This window comes from Mustela putorius, unplaced genomic scaffold, assembly GCF_011764305.1.
Source record: "Mustela putorius furo isolate JIRA1106 unplaced genomic scaffold, ASM1176430v1.1 tig00003898_pilon_pilon_pilon, whole genome shotgun sequence".
Lineage (NCBI taxonomy): Eukaryota > Metazoa > Chordata > Mammalia > Carnivora > Mustelidae > Mustela > Mustela putorius.
Genome location: NW_025422047.1, coordinates 10,907,501 through 10,919,981, shown reverse-complemented (window position 1 = coordinate 10,919,981; position 12,481 = coordinate 10,907,501). Strand labels below are relative to the sequence as shown.

Below are 12,481 nucleotides of genomic sequence, written 5' to 3'. Positions count from 1 at the left end.
GTATGAATTTTGTATGGTTTATGAATAATTTGAGGTAGCAATTAAATTACAGCTAGAACTTGGCCAGATTATGACTGATGAGGCAGAGGCCAAGACAGGAATTATTTTGTGCAGCATATTATAAGACCTGTAGAAGGTTGATCCTCAAATCACACAGGAACTGGCAGGCACCAGGGCAGTCAGCTAAGAAAAATATGGGCGGAGTCAATGAAACCTAATTTAAAAAGGACCAGGAAATGGGGGAGGAAAAAAAAAAAGTCAAATAACCACGGGCAATGGGTGAGGCAGGCAGGCTGGAGGTGGGACCAATTCTAGGCAGTAATTCTCTACATCCTGAAAAGAAGACAGGATGTAGCTGCGGAAAAATAGCTAGTATAACACTTACTGAACCAATTTATCTATCTGTTGATCTTTCTTTCTTTCTCAATATATGGTATGCATTATTCTGAACATGTTAATAAATTTATTTATTTAAACTTTATAAAAAAAAGAGGTAACTATTATTATCCTCATTTTACAGATGAGGAAAGTGAGGCAGAGAGAAATCACTTGCCCAAAGTTACACACATAACTAAATGGCAGCACCAGGATTTGAGTCCACAGCAATAAATATCCACTGTGTGCCAAGGTTTTATGTGCACGTGTGTGTGTGTGTGTGTGTGTGCATGCACGTGCGCACACACACACACACACACACTGAGCATATTTTTGGGGGAAAAAGGTAATATGCTTCCCATCCTCATTTCTGGCACATAATTTTTTCCCTATTTAACCACAGGTATATACTACCTCAGGGAAGACTGTGGTTGTTAAAAGCAAAAGAGATTATTTATTGTTCAGCTCCAAACCTCAAAACTCACCTTTTTTTTTTTTTTTTTTTTTGCATTTGTAATAACGCAACAATTTGGGGGAGTAAATTCTAACAGCTCCTTTTAATTTGCAAGAACCTAACTTGGCTCATTTGGACCACACAGCTTTAATATAAGATACACAGAAGAATTATTCAAGGTCAGATAAGAGAAATACCCTACACGCAGGAAACAGAAGGATAGTCCTTTCTGATGCAAAGAGGAAAGAAAGGTATTGTGCATATCATAGATTCCCCTTCTGATGGGCTGAACTGTGTTCCCCCTAAAATCCACATATTGAAGTCTCAAACTCCAGTACCTCAGAATGTAACCTATTTGGAAATAAGGTCTTTAAAGAAGTGATTCAGTTAAAATGAGGCTATTAGCATCGGCCGGCATCTATTATGACTCGTGTCCTTATAAGAAAAGGAAGAGACGCTAAAGATTTGTGTGCAAAGCAGGTCAGGCAGGGAGGGAGAACCACAATCATGTGCTAACAAAGATGCAAGAGGGCAGCCATCTGCAAACCAAGGAGAGAGGCTCCAGAAGGAACAAATCTTCTGTACTTCAACCTTGGATTTCTAGTTTACGGAACTGTGAGAACATAAAATTTCTGTTGTTTTCAGCCATCCAGTCTGCAGTATTTTGCATGGGAGTCCTAGCAAACTAACAGAACCCTCTGGGGAAACTCCTTTAGAGGATGGCAAAAAATAAGATAAATATGGGGGAATCCCACAGAAGTGGGCCTTGTTTCTTACTTTCCCAGACAACTTATGCTCCCTTAAGTTATTTCTGTGTTCTATCAGCTCAGATAACAGATTGAAAATGGGAGGACAGTACAATAAGTTGGAAGATGTCCAATATCACCTTTCTGATTCCTTTGGAGCTGGGATTTCTGGACTCCCAAAGCTACCCTGACAGTAGCACACCTAGCACCTAGATCTTTGTCTCTAATACCATTTTTCAATGAAAGAAACCAAGTCTTCTTGAAGAAATTGCTAATTCAAGGACTGGGGCAGGAAATCTACAAGGTAAACCTGGAGCATCTTTTATTGCCAGAAAGTAAGGAAGGGGCATGTCACAGCAATGGGTATTATGTCAAAGGGATGCAAGAAGCAACTCAAAGAGCTCCCAATGGTCAAAATTGGAATAATTTGAGCAAAAAAATAAAGTGACATTGGATTATAACCTGAAGTACAAAATAAATATCCATGGCTCATTTGGACCACACAGCTTTGATATAAGATACACAGAAGAATATAATATAATATAAGTAAATGACTTAATTAAATAATTAAGGAAAAAGAGACAAAGGTCCATGCAGAAGGTTTTCAAATAATTTATACAGATACTTTGACCTTGAGGAGGTAAGGGTATAACTCCCATTCATTTTAAGTGTGGTTTGCACATAGTAACTTCCTTCCAAAGAGTACAGTGTGGAAAAAGAGGAAAAAAAGAGTAACTCTATGGTAGACAATCAGGACAAACACCACTTCAAGCCAGGTGATCAAGGTTAACATCAACAGTGAGAAGTCATTTTGAGAGATGTACTACTAATATGATGTGATAAAAATGACACTTTACCTCTGTGGTCTTCTTCCCCAAAACCATAAAAACCATAATCCTTTTCTAATCCTTAGAAGAGCATCAGACAAAACCCAACTGACCAGTACTCCTCAAAACTGCCAAGGTCATCAAAAACAAGGCCTGAAAAACTGTCACGACCAAAAGGAGCTTAGGGAGACATGAGGCTAAATGTACTCTGGATGGGATCCTAGAACAGAAAAAGGACATTAGGGAAAAAATGAGGAAACTGGAATAAAGTATGGACTTTAGTTAATAACAATGTATCAACAGGGGTTCATTAATTATGACAAATGTACCATACCAATGTAAGATGTTAATAATAAAACTAGGTGTGGGGTATATGGAAACTCTCTGTACTATCTTTTTTTTTTTAAGATTTTATTTATTTATTTAATAGAGAGAAAGATCACAAGTAAGCAGAGAGGCAGGCAGAGGGAGGAAGCAGGCTTCCCACTGAGCAGAGAGCCCAATGTGGGGCTTGATCCCAGGACCCTGAGATCATGACCTAAGCTGAAGGCAGAGGCTTAACCCACTGAGCCACCCAGGTGCCCTTTCTGCACTATCTTTGCAGTAATTTCATGTATCTATAATTGTTATAAAATAAAAGTTTATTTAATCTTTTTATTTTTTAAAGATTTTATTTATTTATTTGAGAGACAGAGCACGAGCAGAGGGAGTGGCAGAGGGAGCAGCAGACTCCCTGCCTAGCAAGGAGCCAGATGCCAGGCTCCATCCTAGGACTCTAGGATCATGACCTAAGCTGAAGGCAGACACTTAACCAACTGAGCCACCTAGGTGCCCTATTTAATTTTTTTAAAGATTTGTTTATTTATTCCAGAGACAGAGAGAGTGTGTGGTGAGTGGGGAGAAGGGCAGAGGCAGAGGGGAAACAGACCTCTACTGAGCACGAAGCCTGAGGAGGGGGCCCCACCCCATCCCTCTGAGAGGCCCAGAGTTCATGACAGCAGCTGAAACCAAGAGTAGGCTGCTCAACCAACTGAACCAGCTAGGCACCTCTAAAAGTTTATTTAAAAAAAGAAAAGAAAAAGCCTGAGCAAGAACTGCCTTGCCAACACCCCCTACACATGCATACTAACTAAAGCAACTCAGTAGGGCAAAGGGACTTTTGGTGTGAAACATCTATTGGAAGGAGGTGGGCATATAGGGGGTGATGCCTCCATAGGATCATGGTCTCCAAAAGACTATAAAAGAAATGCCTCATCAGGCATCCAAACACCACTGTTGACACTTAAGAAAAAGACTCTAGAAGACCCCCAAAATGACAAGCAATTCTGAGGTCACTGCCCACAGTGCCCTGGGAACATATAAAACTTAACTTACACCTCAGACTACCGTGACAATAAGAATGTTACTAGGACACCTTAGGATGCAGTTAAGGAAATCTCAAACAATAGGAACATTTTTTATCTCAAGTAACAAGTGCCAATTATTCTATTACAATATTTTACCCTATAACCTTCAGTGCCTCAGCCATTCCTCAGGTTAACTCTCCTGGCACTCTTGACCTCTCTATTTCAGGTATCACATGCAGAAGAAACATCTGACAGAAGTGAGACTCTTGGGTTTTTTGTTTTGGGATTTTTTTTTTTTAAGATTTTATTTATTTATTTATTTGAGAGGGAGAGAGCACAAGCTGGGGGAGGGGCAGAGGGAGAAACAGGCTACCCGCTGAGCAGGGAGCCAGAAGCTGGGCTCCATCTCAGGACCCCAGGATCACAACCTCACCTGAAGGCAGACACTCAATCAACTGAGCCACCCAGACACCTAAGTGAGACTCTTTTGAAGAGCACTTGTCGGGTATTTTGCAGAATGTCACTCAGTATGAATTTGTCTGATGCTTTCTCATGATTAGACTGGGGATTTTAGATTTGGGGTAAGAATATTTTAGAATGTCATTCTTTAAGGAGCAAGGAAAACTTCCCCTCACAACTCACCAGCAACATCAAAAGCCCCTCATTAAATTAATCACTAGGAAGAAAAATGAAATTACTATAATCAGTTTAGATCTATCGGGACTTAGCCCTGAGTCACAAGGGAAAGATATAGATCAGATAGGGCTGGTCTGCAAAAATGAAGTGGGGTGTGAGTGGACACTGAGCAGGCCACCACCAGTGTCTATAAGTAAAAATCCTAAAAGGCAGAGCCTCTATTCAAGAGACTACATTAAATGAACACACCTGTTTTAAAATGAACAAGACACTTTTCTTTGACTAATTTACTTCTTCCTCCAACACTATCACCACCCAGAGCAATTTTTACATCAGTTATAGAAAATAATAAAGCTTTAGGGTTTTGTTTTTTCTACAGTCTGATTTGTGTGTTAAGTTTGATATTTCCATATATGTGATCTCAGATCTGTACAATACGTAGGTAGGTATTATGATCCCCATTTTACAGATGAGGAAATGAACCCAATGTAGTTAAACAAGTTGCCCAACATCACATAGCTAAAAACTAAATCACAATTCTAAGCTATATTGCAGTCTTCAAAACTTAAAATGTTTTCTAAGCTACTATATACTTCCCCGGATATATATAAAGGAAACACCTCTAAAAGAGAACTTTCATCTACAGCTCGTCTAGACCAAAACTAGCCTATTAGCGGCTCAAAGCCCCCTCAACCCCAAGAACAAACATGCACAAGCATTCCAACAAAGTTGCTGTAGCTAGCTCAAAATATGGAACTGACATACAAGTGAGAGATTTAGATGCATGAGCCAGCCGCATAAATTTTTGAAACAAAAGTAAAGACACCTATGGTAATATTTCCCAAACTATTGTGCTTCGCTGGATTTTTCTGTACCATGCTAACAAGTAGGCCATGAAAATAGTAATCTGTGATCAAATTAACTGAGAGATCAGGTTAAACAAAATCAAATAGGCTTATTTACCAAGAGAGCCTTTATATGCTAGCAAGCATTATGAACTCCAAGGAGAGTATATTCTACTTAAAATGTTTAACATTTCCCTCCAAAATAGTTTTCCTTTTTAATCCTGACCACTTACAAACAATTCTTAGGAGAGTATTCTGTTTAACACCATTTTGAGAAACACTATTCTACAGGGAAAGCAAAGGCACAAGAACAGAGTCCATTATTAGGGAGCTGGAAGAAACACAGTGAAGAAGGTAGGAAGCAATCTGGAGAGTTCATTATTATAAAGGCAAGAAAGGAGATTGTTTCTAAAAAGAGTCAACAGAACCAGACTACTGAGAGATTAAATAGATTGATAAAAAAATTTTTTGGATTGGATTGGGAAAACTGTCACTTGTGACCTTTAAGACAACAGCTTCAAAAAAGGGGAGGAAAGAAGGCTGGCAAGCATAATAAAAAAAGATTAGGATGGAAATGATAAAAGAAGTAGATGAAGCATTTCTAGACCACCAATAATTGTAGTTTAGCAGTGAAAGGAAAAAAAAAAAGAGAGAAATTGGTGGGGTGCCTGGGTGGCTCAGTCCGTTAAGCATCTTTCTTCATCTTGGTTGTGATCCTAGGTTTGGGATGGAGCCCCGCACACTGCTCCCAGCTTTGAGGAACCTGCTTCTCCCTCTCCCTCTGCTGCTCCCTCCGCTTGTGCTCTCTCTGCCAAATAAATGTATAAAATCTTTAAAAAAAAAAAAAAAGAAAGAAAAGAAGAGACAAGAAAAGAAAAGAAAAAAGAAAAAGACATCCTTAAGTGAAAATGACTCTTAAAAAAAAAATTAAAGAAAAAAAGAAATTGGTTGGTTGGAAAAAGGTAGTATATAGTAGAATGAAAAAAAATTTGGAATGGGAGACACCTATACCTGGTTGAAGGTAAAAGGGAAAACATGCTGAAACATAATCACAGACTAGTAGTTGGAAGAAATGGAACAGAGTATAATGACTAGAAAAAACTTATCTTTCCTCTTAGATTGGAGAGAATTTGAAGAGCAATGCCTAGCCAAGTCTAACGACCTTATTTTAATACTCCAAAATTTCATAGATTTCTGCATACTCCACCCAAGAGAATTTTTCAATCTTTATAGTTCAGTGTGTAGCATGTATATAAATTTGCTGATGTGTTGCTCCTCTCAGAGGACGTCTACATTGTGGGCAAAAGAAGAGGGTTATAGAGCAGCAGTTACCTGAGGGCCCCAATCTGCATGAAGTCAGTCAGGTGGAGGAAGATGAAAATATGGAAGCTGGAGCTCCAATTTATAATGCCTTGGTATAAAAGATTTTGACATACAAAATAAAAACTTACAATAATAATAGAACACACACAAAAAATGTGAAGATTACCGTAGAAGGGTCCAGAAAAAAGGCATCTATTTAGCCTACCCAGAAATTTTCACAACTCTGCTGTACCAACAGAAGTTGCATAAGTCATAAATTAATAATGTATCTCCAATATGCTGGTGAGTGAGAAAAAAAGACTACTCAGTAGCAGGTCTAGTTCCCGTCCAACCTCAAACTTTTTAAATTTAAACTTTGTATGGCTTTCCATTTACATAAAACACCAACCCTAAGAGCCACTTAAGCATAAAAATTTTCATTTTTATTCTCTCAACAACAACGACACTGACATGAGATTCTGTTGCTTGGAACATAATTATAGATTCTACCTTTTTTGGCTAATTTCATTAACAATTCAAATTGAGTACATAATTTTGTATTAACTATGTCCAAGTCACAATTCTGGCTCATATGTGGCTCCAGAGCCCATTTACTGTAACCCTTTGATACAAAAAATGTAGTAACATCTGATCCTTCAACTACTTAACATACCAACCTACACAGTTTAAGAAAAGTCTACTGCTTAAAAAATATGTAAGAACAGGAGTTAGAGGTTTCTTTAATTAATTAAAGAAATTAATATTGATCTGTATGCACGGAATAAGGATAAGGCAACAATACCAACACCAAATCTGGCAATCTCCAGACTGGTGTCTGTGTAAACCTAAGGCTGCCACATAGGCCAGTCGACTACTACTGCCAGCTCAGCAGCTGAGCTTGGAGAAAAGGCGGCATCCACACACAGGCCACTCTAGAGAACCAGAACTTACGGCCAGTTTCGTCTGGTAGAGAGTGGAGAACGTGGCAGCGATAAACCGGGAAAAGTCTGACAGAAACAGGGTTGTTGACGGTAAGGGGAGCCTCCAGGGCTGCGATCCTGGAAGGCAAAAAGCAGCCGCGGCGGGCTAACCGCCCCCCAACCCCCGGGTTGAAACTATAGGGGTTGAAAGGAGAGAGCTCGTCCTTACCTTGTCATCCTCGCATCTTTTCCCCAGGCCCTCCCTGGCCTGCAGCCGGCTGCTGAGGCGGCCGTAGTCGGCCTCCTTCTGGTCGATCTGTTTCTTGTGCGAGTCCACCAAGAGCAGGAGGTCGGAATTGCGCTTCTCCAGGCGCCCACGGGCCACCTCAGTGCGCTGGACCTGGCCCTGCAGCTCCGCCACCTCCTCCTGAAGCAGGACGTGGCGGGAGGAGATACTCCAGTAGTTGAAGGCGAGGACCGCGATCACCACCAGCAGCACCACCAACACGAAGGAGGGCAGGCGGCCGGCCCGCCGGTTAGCTCCAAAACCCACCATGGGGTCGAACTAAGCTGTGCCCTGGGGCCTCGGCGCAGACACCTGCGGGCAGAAGCTCAGGCCTCAGAAGCTGAGTTGCCCGGGGGACGCGGCCCCAGGGCCGGCCGAAGGAGGAGGCGGGCCAATCTGCCTGCCGGCGAGCCGGAGAAGGGGGCGGGGCCGCAAGCCGCAGGCCCCTCCCCGCCCCCCCTCCTCAAATCCGGCCAAAGCGCGTTCCCTAGGCTTTGAAAACGACCCGCACCAGCCGGGTGGAAGCAGGAGAACCCAGCTGCCAGAACCCGGAGCCCAACACCTCAGGGTTGGGGGGCGGGGAAAGGTGCCGGAAGGGGGCGGATTTAACTCTGGCTCCGCCCATTGGCTGGGTCCGGGTCGCTTAGGGGGCCATTGCCTAGTTTCCGCCGACGCCCCCTCTTCTCGCGAGATAGTGAGTTTCTCTCGCCCTTTGCGTTCTTATCTCGCGAGTATTATCGCTGTTGGGCAGTGTTGTGTTAATATTGGCGCTTTGTGTTGGCCCTTGGAACCGAGTTCCAGTCCCTCCAGTTTTTGCGCTCTCGGTTCCTTTGACCCAGGGTTTAGAGAGTGTCAGCCCTACCCTGGTCCTTGTGAGAGTTTTTGTCTTCGAAGACTTCTGCGGCTGCGACCGCTTTGTAGTGAAAACGGTAGGTGAGCTGCGGGCAGAAAAGGCGACTAGAAGGGTTTTGTACATAATTCAGTAAAAAGAGATGTTCTCGTTTGTGCTAATGATGTGGACAGTAAACAAAAAAAGACCATAAGATAGCGTGCCCCAAACATTACAGAGAAAAATCAAGAGAAACTAAGATTTATGACTGAAGGGGGTGGTGCCAGCCTGGTTTCCAAGGTTACTGCTTTCAAGAAAGAGAAGAATTTAAGAATGTGTGAGCTCTTTTCTTAAACTCACTGCTGCTTTTGCTTTGAGCCAGGCTTCCAAACAGAATATCCAGAACCTGCCCTCAATAAATGGTAACTAATGCTGTTACTGACAGCTGAAACACTCTGGGTTAGAAATAACAGCTCTTTTCCAAATTATTTTTGCATGCCTACTCTCATGTTCCCTCTCAACACAGTTTTACACTTGAGGAATCCAAGACACAGGGTGTTCCAGAAGCTTTCCCAAAGTCCCATATCTTGTTTGAGGCAGAGTTCAGCTTGGATGCAGATCACTGTTCTCAAACTTCATTGCTTTTTGCATTATACCAGGCTAACCATTACTAGATGTTCAGCATTAATCATAATAATGCAGAAAAAGCTCCCACCTCATTCTGATTTTTTCCTGCAGGTTTCCTTTGTCCTGACATTAAAAAAAAAAAAAAAAATTGGAAGCCATTGGCTCTGTCCTATTTAAGGAGATGGAATTGCTTTATTTTTCAAACTTTAGGTTCAAGAACTTCAATGAGCATAAAACCCCAAGAACAAAAAAGCTTTGGTGTTTTCATTCAAGTCAGAGTGGTATGGTTTTGAGGAAAGAAGACTTGTCATCTTTAAATAATTATTCTTTGCATCCCGTCCATTTCAAAAATGAAGTTACTTGTCTAATGGTCCCAGAGTAGCCTGGAAGATTTATTGCACCTTCAGAGAATGATGATTTCTCTCTCATAGATACAGAAAAACAAGTAACACCAAAATTATTAATCTTTAGTTCACATCACACTTGAGCCTTTTGCTCTGGTTTCCTAAGATCAAAGAAATCAGGGCACCTGAGGCATATCCCAGTTCAGGGAAGAGTCTTATTCTCCCTCTGCCCCTCCTTCTTCCCATGCTCTTGTGTGGTTTCTCAAAAATAAAACAAAATAAAATCTTAAAAAAAAATAATGAGATCAAATGGCAAACATTTGCCAGTCTCAAATGGCAAACAGAATTTGACAAGAGGGAACAAAGCAATAATGGGAAATCACTGACTGTAACGAACCTTCCCACATATCCTTTCCTCAACTTCATAATGGCCTTGCTTTGTGTAGCCAGCAGTTGAAAATTAACTATAAAGTAGAGTTAACTGCTTAAGATGTCACTCTTTCAAAAATGTTTTCATTTTTACATGGGATTCTGACCTGTAAAAGCTTAATATTTTATAAAACACATTCACATACATTTCTTTCTGCAGATGCTTAAAAGAACTATTTGGTACTTATTGTTCCATTATTCCATTTTACAGATGCAAAAGTAACTTGTCCAAAGTTACATGTCTAGTAGGTGGCAGGGCTGAATCTTGAAAATCAGTCCTCTTTCCACACTCTTCCCCCAGTGAAAAAGTTTTTATTCCATTGTGGTTACCTCTTCAACCCATTCTCCTATAAAAAGAGCCCAATCCACATACCATCAAGACACTGTATGAGTTCTCTCCTAAAGATGGTTCTGGGTTAGGCATTAAATAAATGGAAGTAAAAGTCAGTTCCTTAAGGCAGAAGATTCATAACAAAATTGGTAAACCATGTTTTTTTTTTAAAGATTTTTTAAAAATTTATTTGACTGAGAGAGACATCACAAGATCACAAGTAGATATAGAGACAGGCAGAAAGAGAGAGGGGGAAGCAGGCTTCCTGCTGAGTAGAGAGTTAAGTGGAGGGCTCCATCTCAGGACCCTGAGATCATGACCTGAGTCGAAAGCAGAGGCTTAATCCACTGAGCCACCCAGGTGCCCCGATAAATTATGTTATTAGTATATATCCTTGATATGATGTGATGAGAATAGCACTTTGTGGTCTTCCTTCTCAAAACTCATAACTCTAGTCTAATTATGAGAAAATATATCACACAAATTCCAGTTAAGGCACAGTCTACAAAATGTCTGACCAGTAATCTTACAAACTATTAAGGTCATCAAAAACAAGGAAAATCTGAGAAACTTCCACAAGCAAAGAATCATAAGGTGCCGTAACTACTAAATATAGTGTGGCATCCTGGATAGGACCCTAGAACAGAAAAACAACAACAACAACAAAAACCAAAACATTAGGGGTAAAAGAGGGAAATCTGAATAAAATATGGACTTCATTTAATAATATATTAATTAATTGTCACAAATATACCATGCTCATATAGCATGTTGATAATGGGGGAAATCGATGTGGGGTATGTAGGAATTCTGTACCATTTTCACTTTTCCTGTATTTCTAACACTCCAAAATTATTTTTAAATCATCAGTTTCTATCTTTTGGGATATCTTTTAGGTTATCATGTATAGACAAATATGTTCACATAGCTGGAAAGGCAGTATAATCACTGAGAAATTATGTTTTAAGATTTATTTGAGGGGTAGGGGCACCTGGGTGGCTCAGTTGTTTGAGCATTAGACTCTTGGTTTTGGTTCAGGTCAAGGTCTCAGGGTCATGGGGTGGAGCCCTACCTCAGGGTCCACACTTAAGATGGAGTCTGCTTGAGAGAGTCTCATCCTCCCTCTCCCTCCCCCTCCGCTTCTCCCCCTGCTCATGTGCACTTTCTCTCTCTCAAATAAATAAAGAAAACCTTTTAATTTTTATTTTTTAAAAGATTTTATTTATTTATTTGACAGACAGAGATCACAAATAGGCAGAGAGGCAGGCAGAGAGAGCGGAGGAAGCAGACTCCCCACTAAGCAGAGAGCCCGATGCGGGGCTCAATCCTGGGACCCTGGGATCATGACCTGAGCCAAAGGCAGAGGCTTAACCCACTGAGCTACCCAGGTGCCCCTAAAGTCTTTTAAAACACAAAAGAGATTTATTTGAATAAGCATCTATTATAAAGGGACAAATGAGGTTGAATAGTGGGAATTTTGTGTTTAAATGGAGTTTTCTTCAAGGGCAAAAATCACATTGTTCATTTCTCTTGTGCAATCCAGACACTTTTTTGAGCTCAGAACACTATTTGGCATATGTCATTTTATGTTGACTCAAAAAATTTTATGTGCTGGTGTACCTGGTCCCGCTCTTGGTTTCACCTCAGGTCATGATCTTGTGGGTCGTGCTTTGGAGCCCCACAATGAATTCTACGCTCAGTGGGAGTCAGCTTGAGGATTCTCTCCCTCTGCCCCTCCTCCCATTCTCTCACTCTCTCTCACATGTGCTCTCTCTCTCTAAAATAAATGAATCTTAAAAAAAAAAAAAAATTTATGTGCTACAGTTGACCAAAGGAGTGGATTATTTTGTATCTTATTCCTCGATATATATATATATTTTTAAAGATTTTATTTGAGAAAGAGAGAGAAAGAGAAAGAACAGGGAGGGGCAGGAATGGAGACACAGGAGAGATTGGGGGAAAGAATTTCAAGCAGACCCTGTGCTTGAGCCTGAGGTGGTGCTTAATTCCATGACTCTGAAATCACAATCCAAGCCCAAACCAAGAATTAGAAGCTTAACCAACTGAGCCACCCAGATGTCCCATTATTTTTTTTTTAATTTTATTTTTATGCAATCTCAACACCCAGTGTGGGGCTTGACCTCACAACCCTGAGATCAAGAATTGCATACCCTACTGACTGAG

At 40.9% G+C, this 12,481-nt stretch overlaps 1 protein-coding gene across 3 annotated transcripts in view; it reads right to left on the bottom strand.

Annotated features, from left to right (window-relative positions):
- GOLM2 (golgi membrane protein 2) overlaps window positions 1–8,339 on the bottom strand; it is a 102,942-nt gene extending 94,603 nt beyond the window's left edge. Inside the window, exon 1 of one of the 3 annotated variants that reach the window (XM_004751277.3) lies at window positions 7,681–8,339. In XM_004751277.3, the coding sequence (XP_004751334.1) occupies window positions 7,681–8,007 (327 nt within the window). In that variant the 5' untranslated portion in view covers window positions 8,008–8,339. The remainder of the gene's footprint in view (window positions 1–7,680) is intronic. The other 2 variants (XM_045067627.1, XM_004751278.3) reach the window with 2 other exon arrangements.
- Between the last annotated feature and the right edge of the window lie 4,142 nt (window positions 8,340–12,481).